Source organism: Homarus americanus, unplaced genomic scaffold (genome assembly GCF_018991925.1).
Source record: "Homarus americanus isolate GMGI-L3 unplaced genomic scaffold, GMGI_Hamer_2.0 scaffold33508, whole genome shotgun sequence".
Lineage (NCBI taxonomy): Eukaryota > Metazoa > Arthropoda > Malacostraca > Decapoda > Nephropidae > Homarus > Homarus americanus.
The window spans coordinates 2,035-23,112 of NW_024722314.1; the positions used below are offsets into that span (position 1 = coordinate 2,035).

A 21,078-nucleotide genomic window follows, 5' to 3' on the forward strand; every position below is an offset into this window, starting at 1 on the left:
TCTGTATGTTCCTTCACCTTTCTCTAATGAAGGCTTTTGTTAAACCACCAATGTATGTAATAAGTCATTTACGTCCAATGTATATTTTCAGCCTTCGGGCGCAAACCAAATGGGGAAAAAAGGTCAAGAGTGAGAAATGATATACAGTACAGTCGGCCCTTAACATACGCGGGTTTATAATACACGGATTTGCAAATACGCGGATTGCCCCGCCGGAGGAATATTCTGTACATTGAAGTTATTGAAGTACATTCAAATCGCGCGCGGCACCGAACACGGGACACCGCCCGCTCCCGCAACCTCACACACACACGCATAGCTCTCCCTCACTCAGTCAGTCTCGCTGTAACCCCGCTTGTGTTGACATCAGCATTGTAGTTGCAAAAATATTACATTTCCATGAATGTATTACATCAAGCACAGCATGAATAGAATATCACTAATATAAGAGTATTTTAACCAAAAACTACTAAAAAAACGAGTAACATATCTTGAACATCGGAAGGCAAGGTAAAGTCTTTTGTTTTCATGTAGTTTATCCTAATTTACATTGAAATGCATTACGTTTCAGCAAAACTACTATTTATTTCTAAGAATATGGAAATGTAATATTTTGCTGAAATGACGTACGTATTACAGTGGAAAGTGACGAAAGCAATGACTCGCTTTCTTTCGTTCAAAAGATGTTACCGTAATCGCTTTTCGAATGGTTTTCAGTTAAAAAACTGTTGTATTACAATAATATTCTATCCTAATTCACTTGTGATGCAACAGTTATTTTACCTGAAACCATTCAAAAAGCGATTATGGTAACATCTTTTGAACGAAAGAAAGCGAAAGTCATTGTTTTCGTCACTTTCCACTGTAATACGTACGTCATTTCAGCAAAAATATTACATTTCCGTGAATGTAGTATATCAAGCACAGTATGAATATAATATCATTGTAATATAACAGTATTTTAACTGAAAACTATTAAAAAAACGAGTAACATCTCTTGAACATTGGAAGGTTAGGTAAAGACTTTTGTTTTCGTCATGTATTTTATCCTATTTTACATTGAAATACATCATGTTTCAGCAAAACTACTATTCATTTCTGAGAATATATTCATTCAGGCACAGTTTAGGTAAAATATACATGTGCTGTAACATTTTTTTAATTGAAAACGATTCGAAAAACACGTACCAAGAAATAACGTTGGAGAAGTTGGGGGAGATGACCAGGATGATTGAGGCACTGAAAAAACCTGGCCTATAGTATGGACCCCTCCATGGAGCGTGCCCTGAAATTCAAGCGAGGGATGGATGATGCTTTTGTTCCATACAAAAACATCATGGAAGACATGAAAAGAAAGAGACGACAACTCCCCATCACCATGTTCTTTGATCACCGAAGGAGAGATTTAACACCATCAATCACTGGCGGCAGTGAGGAAGCAGCTGAATCCACCGTCGCCCCCACTTCACCACCCGTTATGGAATTGAGTGACGATGAGCCCGATGACCCCCGTCCTGTCGCCGAGGATAGGTACTGTACAGTAAAGTGAAATTTTTATCTTTTTTTTTAATAGCTTTTCTTGCCATGTTTATTGTTTGTAAAAATGCACAGCACAGTACAGTTCAGTACTGTACATAGGAAGTGGAGGTGCAGTTATTCACAAAACATTTGTGTTCGTTGTCGGCAGTTGTGACGGGGAGGAGGCAGAGGGGGTGGAGGAGGCAGAGGAGGTGGAGGAGAGGAGGGAGCGGAGGGAGCGAGTTGGGAGGAGTGGTGACCTTGGACGCAGGAGCAGGGACGAGTGGAGATGCCAGCCAGTACATTACGGGTGTATTAATTGTTTTTATAGCTATTTTTGCATTTTAATATTAAATATTGTACATTACGTTTCAACAAAACTACCATTTATTTCTGAGAACATGGAAATGTAATATTTTTGCTGAAATGATGTACGTATTACAGTGAAAAGTGGGATAAAATTGTGACGAAAGCAATGACTTTCTCTTTCTTTCGTTCAAAAGATGTTACCGTAATCGCTTTTCGAATGGTTTTCAGTTGTGGGATTATAAGGCTAATGATAGGATAGAATATTATTGTAATACAGTACGAGTACAACAGTTTTTTAACTGAAAACCATTCGAAAAGCGATTACGGTAAAATGTTCTGAATAACGAAAGTCATTGTTTTCGTCTTTCCACTGTAATATGTACGTCATTCCAGCAAAAATATTATATTTCCATATTTATTTCTGAGAATACCTATATTCATTCAGTCACAGTTAAGGTAAAATATACTTGTGATGTAATATTCTAATGAAAATACCAGGTATTTAGAAATACGGTATCGTAGTTTTCTTTTGTTTCAAATTTAATTAACAAAGATTGATGTTTCAAATGTAATGAACAAAAATTTATGTACAGTATCTATAAATAAACTTTAAAAAATGAATATTTTATGTTTTACATCGTCCAGTGCATACCATACCATGCATTTGGCTACTTGGGCTTGCTATGATGACGCAAGAGATCTGCCCTAGCAACTGTACCAACACTCACAGCTGGTGGTGCGTCGTTTCCATTGTTTACTGGTAGTTACTGGTAAATATTTTTCAACCTAACGAAACTATTACCCGTTTAGAGGTCGACCCCCAATTTTTTGCCAAATTATTTGGTCTTAAAAACTTGAACTACACACAGGTATATACGGTAAATAAGGAAATGGGGGGACCAGGTTTTTTTTTGGGGTTAGGGGGAGGGGGCAGCACATATACGCGGATTTTTAACGTGCACGGGTATCTCTGTTACGTAACCCCCGCGTATGTTAAGGGCCGATTGTGTATATATATATATATATATATATATATATATATATATATATATATATATATATATATATATATATATATATATATATATATATATATATATATATATATATATATATATATATATAATTTATTTACAATGCTAATGCAACAAACCCCACCTTTTTACCTCAAATAGCAAGCTTGTTATGACTCATTACGAACAATTATCTCTGGTGTGGTGTGGTGAGGTAAGTATCCAGCCAGGCCCCCTAGTGTCTCGCTGGAGAGCACCTCCCTAAACCCAATAGTGTTAAGATACAATATTTATGCAGACAAAGTTTCTGCTGCAAGCAGTTCCTCACCCAGCGAAATAAAAATTTCAATTATTTGAGCCGGTAACTGCCTCACGGATCAGTGAGGTTGAACTGTTGTCTCTCAGTCAGACCCATGTATTCCAACCCACCTTTAGCTACTGACGGAATTCATACCTCAACCTTCTCAGTCCTCGTTGATGCTCTAAGCTGACATCAGTTCATACCCACTTATAAAGCCTTTTGTATATAAATAACCAGGTGAGCAGTGTACTTTATTACTTAAACAGCAACTCTGACAACTAACTTCCCATCCTTGTGTAAGTGTTGAATACTTTGTTATATGCACAAACCTGGCAGACTATTGATGGTGGTTAATATGTGAGACTGACTTTTACCCCAGTGCTATAGGCCTGAGTGATCTCATATACAAGTAGTCTGACCATTCATGAGTACAAATTGAAACTTTAATTTGATACTGTATATTATAAACTCTGGTATGCTCCATGAATCATGCAAGTAAGTTCAAACCTAAATCATTACCGATACATATGCTCAGACGATAATTGATTAAAAATGCTGCATTTAATAAATTTATCTCCATAAATATACAGTATAAGAAATGTAGCAGGTCATCAGTTAAATACAGGAAACTACTGTGCCAAATCTTCTTGAAGGAACAAAATTCCCTTGTTGCTATGTACTAATACTTTCCAGATTTAAAAGTAAACACAAAAATCATTAATTACTGTAATAATACAAAATACTAAGATGGTATCCAACATGAATTTTCTTAGAAATACGTAAAGTTAAACTTGGCAACACGAGGTGTTAGTCAGACACCATAAAGTATTTGATATACTCTACAATAACCTCAAAATAAAAATCTGCGTAAAGTTGCAATTTTTATAGAAAGCAAAACATATTTAGCAGAAGCTTTACAGCCTTTAGAGACACAGAGTATAGGGAGATATTACCTGGAGTGCTTCAGGATGTTCACAACTGACAGCTTGTAGGACACGATCGAGTCGACCATTAGAGACTCCGTGTAGAATTAAAAACATTGACTTGCAGACACGAATCTGTCTACCACAATTCTGAAATAAATTCATTATGAAACATGATATTCTTTATGATAATCAACTTTATTGAAGTGCTGTCCCTCTACCCATCGATATACTGTACTGCAAGAAATTCGTACATCATCTATTTCAATGGCTGTATCTCCGTTAGCCGGAACAAATGGTGCAGAACATTTCTGGGAATGAGAGATTTCCAAGTAATGAGACGACTCACTCAAAGCCGGAAAAATGATCCCTCATCCCGGAATTTTCCGGGAAAAGGAAAAATGTTCTCGGAAGTTCCATAATGAAGTATTATTTCATCTCTCAAAGCTGGAAAAAATCCCTCATCCCCGGAATTTTCCGGGTAACGGCAAAATATTCTTGGAAGTTCCAGAAATTGCGCATTGCACCATCTCTCGAACCCGGAAAAATAGCCACCATCCCCAGAATTTTTTTGGCATTGGAAATTTTGGGGGGAATTTCTGGAAAAGGTGCCCCTCGGAAAATCATTCCCATAGCCGGAATTTTCCAGAAAATTCTAGCTATGGGAGCGACTTTTTGAGAGAATTTCAATTCCAGCTATCAGTGAGTTCCGAATTTGGGGGATTCTGGCTAACAGAGATATTACAGTACAGTATTTAGTTCTTCCATCACAAGTAAATCAGCAAAATTTCATCAAAATTACAGATACTGTACTGTAGAGTGTAGAGCAAGACCTGAATGGCTTAACATACCTTTGTGCAGTATTACCACACCTAGAGACATTAACCACAACACCAAATATTAGAGAACTCATCCCTATACAGTACTGTACTAAGAGTTAAATGGAAATCTCCCATCAAATATTTGAAGGTGCTCACAATAACTTGAAATTATAATTTGAATTATCAATATTTTCACTTTATTTGTACAGTACAGTACAATACTGTACAAACAAAGCATGAAAAACAAGCACAGTACTGTACACATATTTTAGCTGAACAAATCTCCACTGTATTACCCGAGATGTACAGAATAAACTCCAAACTACAGTACGGTCTCTCCTTGACTTATGACGGGGTTCCCTCCCGACGACCGGGTGTAAGTCGAATTGGTCGTAAGTCGAAAAGGCAAAAATAACACATAGAAATTTTAAAATGGGTGTTTCTTTTTCTTCTCAGCACCACGAGAACTCTCACTTTTAAGCTAGCCAGCCATTTTAAAGGGAATTACCAAAAAAAATTTTGTTGGTACACAGCACGATCACTAACGTCGGGACTCAAAAATACGTAATGTGAAAAATATTTTATATGACCATGGCCGTCGTATGTCCGGGTTGTCCTAAGTCGAACATGTCGTAAGTCGAGGAGAGACAGTATACAGTACAAGCTAAACCACACAATATATTCTAATACAAAAGAATACTTACAGATAATCTGACACAGTAAAGTCTTCTGACAGTTTTCAGGTGCTTGTCATCTGGTAATGGATTCCTTCGTCTCTTCACTACATTTGGCAAGAGAATCACATTTTCTGTGAGATAAATGTTCTGTTGCCCAAAGTCACCAATATTCCAGAACTCCCTAAATATATTCTCTCTATCTGTCACTGTTCCAAGTTTTGATAAACATTTATTCTTACACTGACAGTCTTGATCCACAAACTTTTTAGCATCAACAAGTTTCCCTGCAGCATTGACGTAAGACTCTCCACGATTTCTGCGCTTCTTGCGGCACAGCTTAGAGCTGATCCCTTCTCTCCTCGGTTTTCTCTTTCTAACGTTATCTTTTTCACGAGTAAGTTCTTGATCTTTGAACGTGGCCGATTCTCCCGTCCGTCCTCTTGGTACAGATACAGTGCAATTAAGAGGCAGTGTAGAGTTAACTGTTTGAAGGGAAAGAGAACAGTTACCATACTTTACTTGACCCTGTGGGTTTGTGGGCTGTGGAGGTGCTTGGTGAGGGTGGTGAGGGTGCAAAGATTGTGTTCGCATATTCATACTCGGGGCTTCATAGGAAAAATACTGAACCTGTGGGGGTGGCATCTGTGGCGTAACGTGAGTGACTGTCATGTTGTTAAAGACGGCATGATACGACTGCCCTGGTGCTGACTGTGGATGGTGAGCATAACCCATTGTGACCATACCCGAGGCTCCGGCAATGTGCCCCGCTGCTGCGCCGACATCCTGCACCGTTACCGAGTGTGTTACGGGAACTACCGTGGTACCTCCAATGCTTGTGATGTTACCGACAGTACTTATGTTTCCATATCCGTGCAGCTGATGTTGAAAGGTGTTGTAATTTGCAACATCCACTGCTTGCCCCAGGATATGTGACAAGTTGAATTGAGTCTGGTGATCCATACTTGGTGATTTTCATCCATTAAATGTGAATGAAATCCCCACATAACTAAATGATTGTTTCAACTCCCCCAATATGTAAATACAGTACTGTACTTGGTCTACCATCCGGCATATCACAGAAATGAAATAATTTCCTCGTCAAGAACACAACTGCCTAAATGGAATAATAAGTATTTTTTTCTTCTTCATTGTTTGTACAGCAATACAGTAGTTACCAGTGGCTGGTTTTGAAATTTTAATGAAGAGTCTCAGTCAGTTTAATATACAATACTGTGCTTTAAAATGTTTTTCTTAAAACAACAATGACATGTTTATAGCTGCAGAAACTTTACCTGAGTTGTGTTCACTGTAAATGTTTATTTTCTAATTATCCCAAATCCAACACAATATTTTCTCTTCTCAAACACATTAAACTATTGCACTATCTTCATTAGTTCCTAAACTGCAGTCATCTCCTGTACTAGTGGATGATGCAACTTCCTCTGAAATTCCCTGAAAATCAAAATAAAGAATACAAATACAGTAACACAAACAATTGTGAATTACAACAGTGTCCACTATAAAACACAGTGAAATTGCAGTTTTTAAATTCATTCTATAATAAAAATCAGCGGCTGTGAAGTCGTAAATAATTATCTTTTTTTTTTACAGTCACAAAACCTCTAAACCAAGCCAAACCTGGTGTGTATATTAATTAACTAAGAACATACATAAGCAAATGTTAATTAGCACCTTTATTTGTAATTTGCAACGGGTATGGCACAGAAGAATCGTGATTCAGGTGGTTGATTTCCACCTATAGCACCTTTTATTTTTTTAATAGCATCTGAGAGTGCACATGTAAAATAAAGCCGGGATTTCTGATACAAATTACGTATAAGTAAGATATTTAAGATTTTATTATGTATGAAAATTTACCTTTCACTTGTTGCCACGAAGCAAATCTCAGGACTTTAAAGGTGGCAGTACATTGGGCACTTTCTGTTGGCCTGACGGCCCAGCAAGCAGCAGGGTTTCTGATGTTGCGAGAAATGAACAACGGTTCGGCGGAGATATTTGCTGGCTTGATTAGTGCTCAAATACGCTTCATATGCTAATTTCAACTAAAAATTGAAATAAATCATGAAACAATAATAATTTAAAATATAACACATAAATGGTGCCATGTTTCTATTTATTCGTCACTTTAAAACTTCTTTAGTATTATTAAATTATTATTCAGGGTCAAACATTAGTTTTTACAGCTTCTCTGGAAAAATCAACATCTTCCAGTAAAAAGAGCAAAATTTATGCGGGAAAAAAAATATTTTTGCTGCTCTTATGTACACAAAGGAAGCACTAACCTAACCTAACCTACCCTACCCTACCCTACCCTCCCCCCCTATTTAACTTATCCTTATTTAATCTAACTTAACGTAACCTGACCTAACGCCCTAGCGGGGAGAACACTTCGCCCCCCTGAGTTGTTATATAATGTTGTCAGCATTCAACTTATCCTTATTTAACCTAACCTAAACCCACGGCTCAGTAGTCGCTGAGTGAAGGGAATGGGAGTATGTCGTGCACAGTTCCTTTGAGCGTGCATGTGGTATTATATTAAATAGAACACTGTCATTAGCAATTAACAACAAAATTTATGGTGGAAAAGCAGTGTGTTCTTGCTAGACTCGATGACTGAGTGTGTACAGTATGACACAACAGCCTCCCTCCAGCAGGACACAACAGCCTCCCTCCAGCAGGTCGTCAACAGCCTCCCTCCAGCAGGTCGTCAACAGCCTCCCTCCAGCAGGTCGTCAACAGCCTCCCTCCAGCAGGTCGTCAACAGCCTCCCTCCAGCAGGTCGTCAACAGCCTCCCTCCAGCAGGACACAACAGCCTCCCTCCAGCAGGTCGTCAACAGCCTCCCTCCAGCAGGTCGTCAACAGCCTCCCTCCAGCAGGTCGTCAAGCCTCCAGCAGGTCGCAGGTCGTCAACAGCCTCCCTCCAGCAGGTCGTCAACAGCCTCCCTCCAGCAGGTCGTCAACAGCCTCCCTCCAGCAGGTCGTCAACAGCCTCCCTCCAGCAGGTCGTCAACAGCCTCCCTCCAGCAGGTCGTCTGGCGCCTCTAAACAATAACAATGTATTTCTCACCATCAACATTTCTTAATAACTAATGCCGAATTAACTTAAAAATTATAAGTTAACTATTCTGATCCTTACTTGAATTACTATATTCAAATTTTCCCAATTGCCTCAAATTATACAAGTAACGGGTATATACCAGTGAAATAGGTGTAGATTTATACACAGTCTGCCCCCCCCCACAACCATGAGCTTGATCTGTGATCACTGCAGGGAGACGTCGGATATGGAGGGTACAGGCCTGACTAATGCAGCGTTTAGGAAGTTACTAACTGCCGTAAAGCTTGATGGCTGTTGCTGGTATTGCCCTGGCTGCATAGTCAAGGTGAATGAAGCGATTGCAAGCCATAAGGGAACGAGTTCTCTAGAGACGAAAATAGATGAAGCTGGAGCCCTGCTGGTTGACAAACTGGAGCAAGTTGGGAAAGAGATCCTTGCTAAGACTGAGGAAGTAGCTGATAGAATGGAGGTGGTTGCTAAGAGGAGTTATGCTGACGTATTAGGAGGGCCACGGAGGGGGGCGGAGAGTAATGCAGAATCAGTACAGGTTCTACAGCAGATTGGGACTCTGAAAAAGTGTGTCGAAGAAATGAAAATTAACGCACCTACTGTTAGGGGAGAGGAGCAACACCAGGAACGGCTCCAGCTCAGGAACAATGTAATAGTTTTTGGAGTCACCGAGAGCCAGGCAGAGGGAACTGTGAGTAAGGAAACACACGACAAGGTGCTGTTTCAAAATATTTGCACAGAGGTTCTGAAGATTCCAGCAACCCCTCAGGATGTGAGGAAACTGGGACAAAAGCAGGGGGCTAAGCCTCGCCCCCTCAGGATCACACTAGGGAGTGAGGAGGAAAAATGGCAAGTTATTCGGCAGGCAAAAAACTTAGCAAGGAGCGAGGAATTTCGGGATGTATTTATTCACCCAGACCGCACGGTAATGCAGAGGGAACAGCACAAGAAGCTGCTGCAGGACTTGAAGCAGAAGAGGGAGAAGTCGAGGAGGAACGGGGACAGGTGCACATGGGTTATACTCAGGGGGAGGGTAGTGGAAACAAGTGTGCCGACACAGGGCCAGGGGGCAGCAGTGCACCCTCCACCCACTCAACCCCCCACCCGGGAGGCGGCACCAGCTCAGCCTACCGGACAGGAGGGAACGAGCGCCGTGTAAACAATGAAATTTTTAACCACACCCTGCAAAATACAGTGTACTTAGCAAATGCTGCAGCTTCTGAGAATGTGGGTGGAGCGGGTTTATTACTAAGAGCAGAGACGTTACCGAGAACAAATTCTGGCTTGAATGTCATGTACACTAATACTGACACGTTCCTTGATAAGAGAGAGGAGTTTGAAACACTACTAAGAGTACACCAACCAGATATTGTAGGAGTTGTAGAACTGTTGTACAAGAACAGGAGAATCGACCCAGAGGAATGTGAGTTCAGTATTGCTGGATATGACTCATTTACGAACCTAACTCAAGAATCCTGCAGGAGGGGTGTGGTTATCTACGCTAGGCAAGACCTTAGAGCCAGCCAGGCGAGGGTACAGGGAGAGGATGTTTTTGAAGAGTCCAAGTGGTGTAAAATTAAATTAAAGGGAGGGGACTTACTTATCGTCGGGTGTATCTACAGATCCCCAAACTGTGGCCCACTAAATCAAAGGAACTTAAGAACCTTAATAAACAATGCGGCGATGCTCAACCCTAGCCACCTCCTTATCATGGGGGACTTTAACTATGGCGACATCGACTGGAGAAACGAGTCCACCCCGAATGACTTGAATAACCCTGCTACTCTTTTTGTAGAAACTCTGAGAGATAATTTTCTGTTCCAACATGTGAGAGACCCGACACATTACAGAGGGGAGCAAACACCCAAGCCACTTGACCTCATCATAACAAACGAGGAGGGTATGGTGGCCAAACTGGAACACCTTGCCCCAGTTGGCACCAGTCACCATACAGTGTTGTCATTCAGATTTAACTGTTACCTAGTTCAAGATAAGGCCAGGCCAAGGTGCAAATATTACAAGGGAAATTACAATGGGATGAGGGAAGAGATGAGGCGTATCAACTGGCTTGACTTATTAAGGTACAAGAACGCAGACACTACGCTGAATATCATAACGAGTAAAGTGACCCATTTGATCGATAAATATATACCCAAGACCAAACCCAGTGCTTCTAAGAATACGAGGGGATTCCTACACATGAACCATGCGGGGGTCGACAAAATTAAAAAGAAAACCCAGAAATTCAAGACGTGGGTTGGGTCAAACGATGAGCAAGACAGGAGGATGTATGCAAGAGCCAGAAACCAAGCAAAGATAGAGTGTAGAAGGGCTGAAAAGGAGTTCCAGGGCTGGTTGCACGCGAGGTCAAGTCAAACCCAAAGGCGTTTTACCGATATGCAAAGTCGAAATTGAAAACGCGAGGAGGAGTATCAGACCTGAGGCTTGAAGATGGTAGTTACGCAGATTCTGACCAGGATAAAGCTGAGGCATTGAACAGCTTCTTTTCCTCAGTGTTCACAAGAGAGGATGCAACTAACCTTCCTGCGTTTGAGGACAGACGGTTCGACACAGCACTGACCCACATTGTGTTCACAGAAGAGGGTATTAGAAATAAACTGTCCAGGCTAAAGGTCCATAAGAGTCCTGGACCTGACATGGTGCATCCTAGAGTGCTAAGAGAGCTGTGCAACGAGCTTGCAGAGCCCCTGAAGATTCTGTTTTGTAAATGCCTGGATGAACAAATGGTCCCCAGTGAATGGAAAGTGGCTTATGTGAGTCCTATCTTCAAGAAGGGCGATAGTCACTCCACGAACAACTATAGACCGGTGAGCCTGACCAGCATAATATGTAAAGTACTTGAGAGTATTATCAGAGATGCCGCGATGGAACATCTACTACGAAACAACCTTGTAAAAGATTGCCAACACGGTTTTATGCCGGGGCGCTCTTGCTTAACACAATTGCTCAAGGTATTGGATATTTGGACCCATATTCTAGAACGGGGTGGTAATATCGACAATATTTACCTAGATTTTGCCAAGGCTTTCGACAGTGTACCCCACGAAAGGCTGAAAATCAAACTGGAAGGGTACGGAATTCGGGGAAATGTCCTAGCGTGGATAGAAGACTTTCTACATGACCGCAAGCAGTGTGTGGTGATTAATGGCACGAAATCGTCATCTGTACCTGTAACAAGTGGGGTACCACAGGGCAGTGTATTGGGCCCGCTGTTGTTTGTTTGTTTCATAAATGACATGCCTGACGTTGTACACTCCTCCATACAAATGTTTGCCGATGATGGCAAGTTATTTCGGGAAATTAAGAACCAAGCGGACTGTGAAGAGCTGCAGAAGGACCTCTGTGGGCTCCAGGAATGGTCGAAGAAATGGCTGCTGAGATTCAATGTCACGAAGTGTAAGAGGATGCACCTGGGGCGTACCAACGGTAAGGAGGCGTATCATATGTCCCAACGGGATGAAGAAAATGCACTAGTTGAGACTGTGTGTGAGAAGGACCTAGGTGTGTATGTTGACAATGAGCTGAAGTTCTCGGGCCATTGTGAGAAGAAGGTAAATCAGGCAAATAAATTATTGGGTCTTATAAGAAGGTCGTTCAGATATCTAGACGGTCCGTCCCTCGTGACGATCTTCAGGAGTGAAGTGCTTCCCCATCTGGAGTACTGTCACCCCATCTGGTCCCCGAGATATGCTAGGGACTGTCAGTTGGTTGAAAATGTTCAAAGGAGGGCCACCAGACTGGTGCCTGCACTTCGGCACCTCAGCTACCCTGAGAGATTGGAGCGCCTGAACTTGCCTAGCTTATACTACAGACGGGCAAGGGGGGACCTAGTTGAGGTGTATAAGCATCTCAGGGGGCACTACTCAGTTGAGTGTCCTTACTTGGAGCTGGCGGACGCTCGCCCCACAAGGGGTCACAGCTCAAGATTGAAGAAGCCGCAAGTCCAGAAAACCGTGAGGGCAAACTTTTTCGGAGTGAGGGTTGTAAACTCTTGGAACAATCTACCAGAGAGTGTTGTGACGGCACCGAGTGTGAGCTCTTTCAAGAGAAGACTTGACCAACACTGGAGCGGGTTCAGGTACATTCAGGAGCCGGAGCATGCCCAGTATTTGCCAACAGAGACGTGACCGATCGCCCGGGCGGCTAGCGAGCCGATCTTTTGGTGAAGAATATAAATGAAAAGAGACGTGACCGATCGCCCAAGCGGCTAACAAGCCGATCAGTGGCGAAGAGGATAAAAGTAAAAGTAAAAGCTACACATTCAAAGATGACCCTCAGTTGACACGGGTCTGGCGAATTACTTAAGTTGATTTACATAAACTAATTAGAGATTGAGCTTGCAGGAAAAAGTGGAATATACACGTTGACAACTGAAGTACCCCAAATGGGCGGGACTTACTGAGAGGGAAAATGCGTTTCTTCCTAAGGATAACTCACCAGTTATCCACATGTTTTTGTTGACGTGGAGTATAATATGAATCATCAGATTTCAAACAGACCAGCAGTCAATGTGACCATGACAACAGCTGGTTAGTAGAACGGATCAGCGTGACAGTACCAGTGTGCAGAACAACCCGGGTGGTGGAAACAACTCAGGTAGGAGGAGGTTGAACTTTCCAAGTGATTCACACAAGTCATTCTATGAGAGGTTGCTGTGGGCTGCTACACTGGGAAGAGAGCATAAAAAGATTGAACCCCTGATTAAGGAAGGCCGTAATGATTCCTATCTGACTGTAGCTGGTATGAGGCTGTAAAGTTTTTGACGATGACAGGATTTAAGGAGCTGATATTGAAGATGCCTCAGGACACAGAGCAACACACCGAGGTGATCGTCTTCATGTACCCGGTTATACTGGATCCTGATTTTCTACTTGACGATACACGATTCGTTTGGGCAAAGCGACAAGAAATCCGGGATGAGAAGAAAACCAAGCGGTAGCCTTGATGAAGGGAGAAGTTCCGGAGTAGATATTAATTTCTGTAATAGGATATAGGAGAAGTGCAAAGTTTATTGGACAACCTGTTCTGTGTTACAAGTAAAGCAGGTGGGGCCTTATGGCCTGGAAATGTCAAAGTAAATATCGGTGACGTTAGTGTGTAAAAAATCACAATTCAATAGAATGAGGAAATAAAATTAAGTCTGGGCAACATGTTGTGCCGTTCTGTTGCAATTGTGGCGGCGCCCATAATGCAGGTTCCTCATTTTGCAATAAGTAGCCACAGATGGGTGGCAGAGCATGGGGAGAGTGCAGCAGTGAGAAAAGGAGGAAGGACGAGGAGTTCCAGGTGAGACAACTCTACCTTCAACTGAGAACGTGTGGAAGAAGAGGATGGAACAGAATGACACGTTGAAGGTAACAGGAAATGGTGCAAGAGCTGCACCAAAAGTTGTTCCAGAAGAGAAGGTAATTGACAAGTTTGGTGATGTGTATGGTGTAGTAGTTCAACTCAGGCAAGAAATTCAGATGTTTAGAAAAAAGGTAGACGACAACCAGAAGGTAATTGCCCATTTTTGTGAACATAGAAATGTGGATGTTGAACTAAAGGGGAAGAAGGTTGAAAATAAGACAGTAATAAAATCTGACAAACAATCTTTGCTTTGGGGGACCGGAAATGTGGACATAAGGGAAGAAATAACCCGCAAGTGGGGTGACATACCCAAAGTATTACATGATAAGGCATTAGCTCGAGTGAACGAAGTAATGGAACAATTTGTGAATGAGAGAATAAGGTTAGTTTCTGTTGTTACTATGGAAAATGGAGGACACTATTTAAGAATACTTTCATAGAATGTTAGGACCACAGATGTGCACTGTTGTATAAGGTGGATGTCATAGCCTTACACGAGACGGGCACGGAGGATGGTAATTTGATGAATTTACGTGATTATCAATGTTTCTGTTTACCAGCTAATAATAGAAATAACACAAGAGGTCTGTTAACTTATTTTCGGAAAAAATGTACCAGTTGAATTGGTAATAGCTGACAAGCAGAATGGGGTTGAAAGTTTGTGTGTTAAAATCTACGTCCAAGGGAGGTCTATATGTATTGTTACATCCTCAAAGTTTGGATATAGATGACATGCCTGAGTGCCTAGTTAATGATTATAGTGTTTTGGTTGGTAATATTAATGCTAGACACGAAGTCCTGGGTACTATGGGCCCAGCAACGTTTATAGAAGGAGATGGTTACACTTCTTGGAGAAGTTTAATGATATTGAAATATTGGGAAATCATGAGCCTACCCACATACACGGAGGAAGGTTAGATTATGCAGTATGTGTTAATACATATGGAATGAGAGCCAATGCTGACATAATTAGGGATTTGCTTAGTGATCATTTTGCATTACGAATTACTATTCATGTTAACAAAATACAGAAGTTAATTAAGCGGAAAATATATTGGTTGCCGGAAGACAAAAAACAGGAACCGATCACTACTATACAGGATTGGTATACAGATTATGAACCAAAGGATGTTGATGGCTTTTATGATGATTTATTACATATTATTGATTCTGTTTTGACGATAAGTAAGTGTAGTTATAAAGGAGAAATAAATCACGGGAAACGTAATATGTACAGTATGTGACTGACAAATTGGTTCAGGGTTGGAGTAAACTCCTCAGAAAGGTGCAAAGAGAATGGAGTGCAAATCCAAATGATAATGAAATCAAGCAAGAGGCGCGGAATAAATTCTAGACAGACTTTTTAGGGAGAATCGCTAAAGGCAAGAACTTCGGTGACATATGGAAGGAAGTGAATAAAGTGAAGGTTTTGGAAGCAAGGGTAACAGCTACGCTGACCGACAGGGCAGGGCCAGTCAACTTATAAGGAAATGGGCTGGGACTGTTAGTTTTGCCGAATTACCTTAGTGTGTGAAGGCCTCATTACAAAGTAAGAGTAGACTTAGGTGTGAGTTAGTACAAAGTCAGTGTACACTGGAGGATGATACATGTGTTCCTATAACGAGAGGCGAGTTATTATATGAGATTAAAAAGGGAAAGTCTACGGCACCCGGTGATGATGGAATATCCTTAACTGTCTCGCTGGTATTAGAGAAGGGCCCCTGTTAGACTTGTTTAATATGTCTTATAATGGAGGTTGTGTCCCTATTAAGTGGAAGAAAGCAGTAATTATACCAAAGAACAATGGAGATTCTCGTCCAATATCTTTGACCTCTTGTTTTAGTAAAATGGTGAAAGGAATAGTATTAAACAGGCTGTTGTATAAAGTGGAAAATATCATGGCGCCCAATTTACATGGATTTATGAAAGGGAGAAATACTGCAGACTGTGATGTAAAGTGTTTGAATAACTCCGAGGCTACATGCAGGACTTTTGTCGACTTAAAAGGAGCCTTTGATGGGGCAAATAAAGAAGTCATACTTGAGGAACTAATTAATTTAAGGGTTTCTGGGAAGTTACTGAAATGGATTGTGGATTACTTGAGTAACAGAATGGCTAGAGTATGGTTTCAGGGTTGGTACTCGGAAGAAAGAGAGATAGAGTTATGGACTCCACAGGGAGGTGTATGTAGCCCCACTCTTTTTAACATATTGATGAACATAATTAATAGCTCGCTACGAATTTCCTGGAGACACACAGGTTATAATATATGCTGATGATATACTTCTACAGCGTAAAGGTATGAGAAACATGCAAGAGGCTTTAGATGCAGTGAGTAGACTTTGTTGGAGACATCTCCGGCAGGTAACCCGTGATCTCCACTCTGCCATACGGAGGTCTCGCTCTCCAAAGGACTGGGAAGACTTCAAAAACTGGTGCTTCTTTGCAACTCAGCAGCGTCGTCGGATTCGTGAGGTGGACTGGCTCTCCTTCACGGGGTCTCTATCGTTCCAGTCGTCACCTTCCTATGTCTGGAATCGGATTAATGCTATACGGGGTACTCGACGGAGGCCTCCTCCCCACCCTGATCCCGCCTCCCTTGCCTGCTCTTTTATGGAGGACTGGGCACGAGCTTCCTCCCCTGAGGCACTTCCAGATCCAATGCAGGAGGCAGTGCAGGCTCGCATCGATGCGTCTGAGCCTGTTGTTCGTGCTGCTCTTACCTCCCCTGCCCCCACTGATCATCCCATCACACAGTTCGAGCTTGACAGTGCTCGTCGCTCTAGAAAAGACACCTCTCCTAGGGATGATCAGATAACCTACTCCGTCCTCAACGCCTGTATTAATATTCCTAACGGCTCCTTGCTCGCTCTCAACAATATGTCTTATGAACATGGGGTTCTCCCGTCTAATTGGAAAAATGCCACTATTATCCCCATCCCTAAGCCGGGAGATCCTTGGAAATATCGACCCATTAGTCTTACCTCCTGTGTTTGCAAGATGATGGAGAGGATACTCCATCGTCGCCTTCTTCACACCATAGGCGGCTTCCACAACTCCCTCAATGGTTTCATACAACATCGCAGCACAGCACACTCTCATTGCTTCCTTATATTGCAATCAGACTGCCCGCGTCTCCGTCTTCCTTGATATCAAGGGAGCCTTTGATACGGCTCAGCCTGCCCTCATTTTAGCTGAACTTGCGCGTTTAGGAGTTAAAGGGAGATTTCTTCAATGGATCGCCTCTTACCTCACTGGACGTCAGGCTCGGGTTCGCGTTGAAGGCTCTATATCTCCTGTTCAAGAAATGAACCTCGGCACCCCTCAAGGTGGAGTCCTGAATCCCACCTTGATTAACACTCATTGCATCTCTCCCGTAATCAACAGAAGTTGTCCACTCAGGATATGCCGACGATGTCCTCCTCCAACCCCCTGACTACCTCAGCATGCAGGAAGCCCTTGATCTGGTCTCCAGAGAGTGTGATTCACTTGGTTTCCTTCTTTCAACTGCGAAAGCAAAAGCCATGTGGCACCGTCGTGTTGTACCTCCACCCCTTCTCTTATCAGGAACGCCCTTGGACTGGGTTAATGAGACAAAATACCTGGGTGTGTATGTAACTCGCACACGTTGTCAGACACCTGAAATCCGCTATCTTCGAGACATATGCATTCGGCGTCTCGCCCCCCTCTCTACCATGTGCAGGGGTTCCCTTGGTGCCACCATCCCTGTACTTCTCACCATGTACAAGTCCTTTGTCCGTTCCTGTGTCGACTACGCCGCCCCTGCCCTCGTCAACATTAGTCGGACTGCTGTCAACCGTCTCGAAGTTATCCAGAGGAAAGCTGCACGTATCATCCTTGGGGCTCCTCAGTGGACACGCTCTACTTCTCTATATACCGAACTTGGTCTTTCCCCCTTACAGGATCGTGTCCAGGAGTTTTACCTAAAAACTACCGTTTCCATTCTACGGGATCCTCGGGGCAACTATGTCCAAGTCAACTTGACTCCTGCTGTCCGAGGCCGACCTCCATCTAGAAGACAGTGGCGAGGGTCACTCATCCGAGCCCTTCAGGAACACGACCTCCTGCCTGATAGTGTTGTCACCCCTGCGTGTTGGTTCGTCTCCTTCTCCCTGTTATTCTCTGCAAATACCACCTCTCCAGTATCATCCTCTGGTCCCCAGGTAGGGTCGTCCTCTACACTGGTGGCTCTGTTGACCTCGCCACAGGTAGGGCCGGTGCTGTTGTCGACATCTCCCGTCCTGATGCCCCTGAGCCTATCAAACTTTCTCTCAGAGTTTCTGACGGGGCATCCTCCACTCAGGCTGAACTGATAGCCCTCCTTGCTGCCCCTTCTCGCTAAGGAAGAAGGAGATGGTTTCTGCCCTCTGCTTGTCTGCTGCGATTCCAGGTCTGCTCTCGAGGGGATTGCATTTGGATTAAGGGAAAATAAGGACCTCATCCTCCGAATACGAGGGCTAAAATCAATACTTCAAGATGCAGGCCGTCCTGTGACATTCCTATGGATACCCAGTCATGTTGGTATCTTGGGGAATTAGGCAGCAGATGGCCTTGCCAAGATTGGCTGTAACAAGGCCATACCTGACTACCTTAGGACCCAAATTCGCTGCAAAAAGAGAGAAGCTCGGGAAGCAGCCATGCCCCCGGACTCCCCGCCCACCTGGTACGATATCCTCCGTAAACTTCCTGACGTCTCGTATGTCTATGGGAAAGGGTCGCGGAAAAGGGACGTGATTGCTGCTCGTATCATCATTGGGTATGAGTTTGTTTAGGAGATTGGTATCCCCGCATCCCCTGAGCAAGGTTCTTGTGCATTGTGCAGAAGACCCGACAACCGCACCTTGTCCACTACCTCATAAGATATCCTCACACACAACGCTCCCGTGGCGCCTGCTGGACCACCACTCCACGACCCTCTGGCGGAGACACGATGATCCTCTCCATACTTGCCAGATAATATATAGATAATATTGATGATGTGTTGAAGGAATATCCTTCCTTCCTTAGGCTTTAGTAAGCACCTTTATAATAGTTATATATGCTTCTGCAGTTATTGTACAGGGGTACCTAGTGACAACACTAGGATCCCGCTTCCTCTATCAAGGAATACATATTGAAATTATTGAAATTGAATTGAATTGAACATCTGGTATTAATATTTATAACTTTTAGTAAACCCCAGAAGGGGATGACAAAGGTGAGGGTGGGAGTAGTATACTACCCTCTGTCACGTGCCTGAGCGCTCGGGAACTCGCATAGCGTGAGGCATATGTTCACGCCTACATTTCATACAAGCTATTAATAAATTGTTAATTGTACTTATTATATTATTATTGTTCTTAGTTACTTAGGTTAATTGTATATTTATGTATGTTATTTATATGCATCATTGTCTTACTCTGTTAAGTCAACTCAAGAGTAATATTAATTAATTATATAAAATATCCAGCAAATGTCCTGAATCATGTGATATGAGACGCTCTCCTCCCTGCGTGGGCACGCTTCCGCAGTAGCGAAAAAACCGTGGCATAGGTTAGACGTGTCCATTCGTTCTCTAGCCTTGACCCTTGTCTAGTGCTTTATCCAGTCTTCTGCAATGCCCTAGGGGTATCAGGTATTAGTGACACGTTTAGTTAGGCCTAGGAAGGGATCCTGGTGGTAAGGAATCTCCTGTTTGGTAGGAAATAATCATTTTGTAGTGATTGTTGTATATATATATATATATATATTTCGTATGTCTTGTGTAATATAGTAATGTTAAGTAATATTTGTTTGGTCTAACTCCTTACAACATATTTTCGCCCTTCCGGCATCACTCTTATTTTATTATGCACTTACTTATTCCCTTAAATTCATGTTTGCTAGTCATTACTCCCTTTAGAACATAAATTGAATTAATTAATTATCTTCCCTTTTGTGATTCACTTATTTCAACTGTTCTTACTTTTTCAAGTACATTTAGTTGAGTAGGTTTTTGGTGAGGATAATTATTGCCGTGTTCCCTATTTGTTCCTTTATTTGTTAATAACTTGGGGTAGGATTCACTCCCCAAGTATAAAGGGTAGTGGGATCGCGACACCCTCTCCTTTTGATGTAATAGTTTAATGGTTAATATTTCAATTTCAATTTCAATCTATAAGCCGAATTTTCTGTAAACTCAAAATGACCCCTCTTTAAGGTAAATAGGTACTGTACACTGCCTTTCCTAGCATTCATAATCCATACTACCTACCTTTCTTAGGTAATTTGACAATTATACTACTTCAATCAACTTTTTTATACACTCTATATAAACAATACAGCTAAAACCAATAAGGAGAAGCTAAATGAAAGTTTAACAACCGCTATATGCATAGACACTCCCTGCTTCGCCATAGCAAGGTAGCCCGGTGAATTGCAACACCTCTCTCCCCACACTCTACTTCCTGCCCCCATTCCGCCCGCTCAGTCAGCTAAATCATATACAAAGAAATGACCATTCCCTCTTAACAATGGTTTTAAATCAGACAAATTTAGATTTAGGCGTGAAATAGGTAAACACTGGTTTGGAAACAGAGTAGTGGATGAATGGAACAAGTTACCAAATATCATCATTAACTCGAATACGCTGAATTGCTTCAAACGTAGGTTGGATGCTCATATGAGCAATAGGGGTTGGGTGTAAACGGGACTGCCCAGTATGGGCCAATAGGCCCGCTGCAGTTTCCTCCATTCTTATGTTCTTATGTACTTGAGCTGTACGCTGATTGGCTGGTAGGCGCGCGGCCGGAGCTCAGTTGGGAGTTGTAGGGGAGAGGATCCGCTACACAGTGACCTGTGCCCAGGTAGGCTGAACCCCATAAAAAAAATAATGAAAATTTCAAATGAAATTAATATTGTCCTGAAACAGTGAAGTGGTCAATAGAAATAATCCCAATTTATCGAAGTCAACACAAGAGAAACAAAGTTCTATCTCATAATTTTGTATCGGTTTTACTAGTGTATTAATTAATAACCTTACTACAGGTTAAGGACATTCGTTGTTGAAGCTCAATGA

At 42.2% G+C, this 21,078-nt stretch overlaps 1 protein-coding gene across 1 annotated transcript; it reads right to left on the reverse strand.

Annotated features, from left to right (window-relative positions):
• Nucleotides 1-4,094: 4,094 nt before the first annotated feature.
• Nucleotides 4,095-6,550, reverse strand: LOC121862708 (the record flags this gene model as incomplete). The annotated part of the gene is given in 2 exon segments (XM_042361021.1): nucleotides 4,095-4,214; nucleotides 5,590-6,550. Coding segments are annotated over 2 exon segments (1,053 nt in total), but the record flags the coding sequence as incomplete, so codon positions are not given.
• Nucleotides 6,551-21,078: the final 14,528 nt, after the last annotated feature.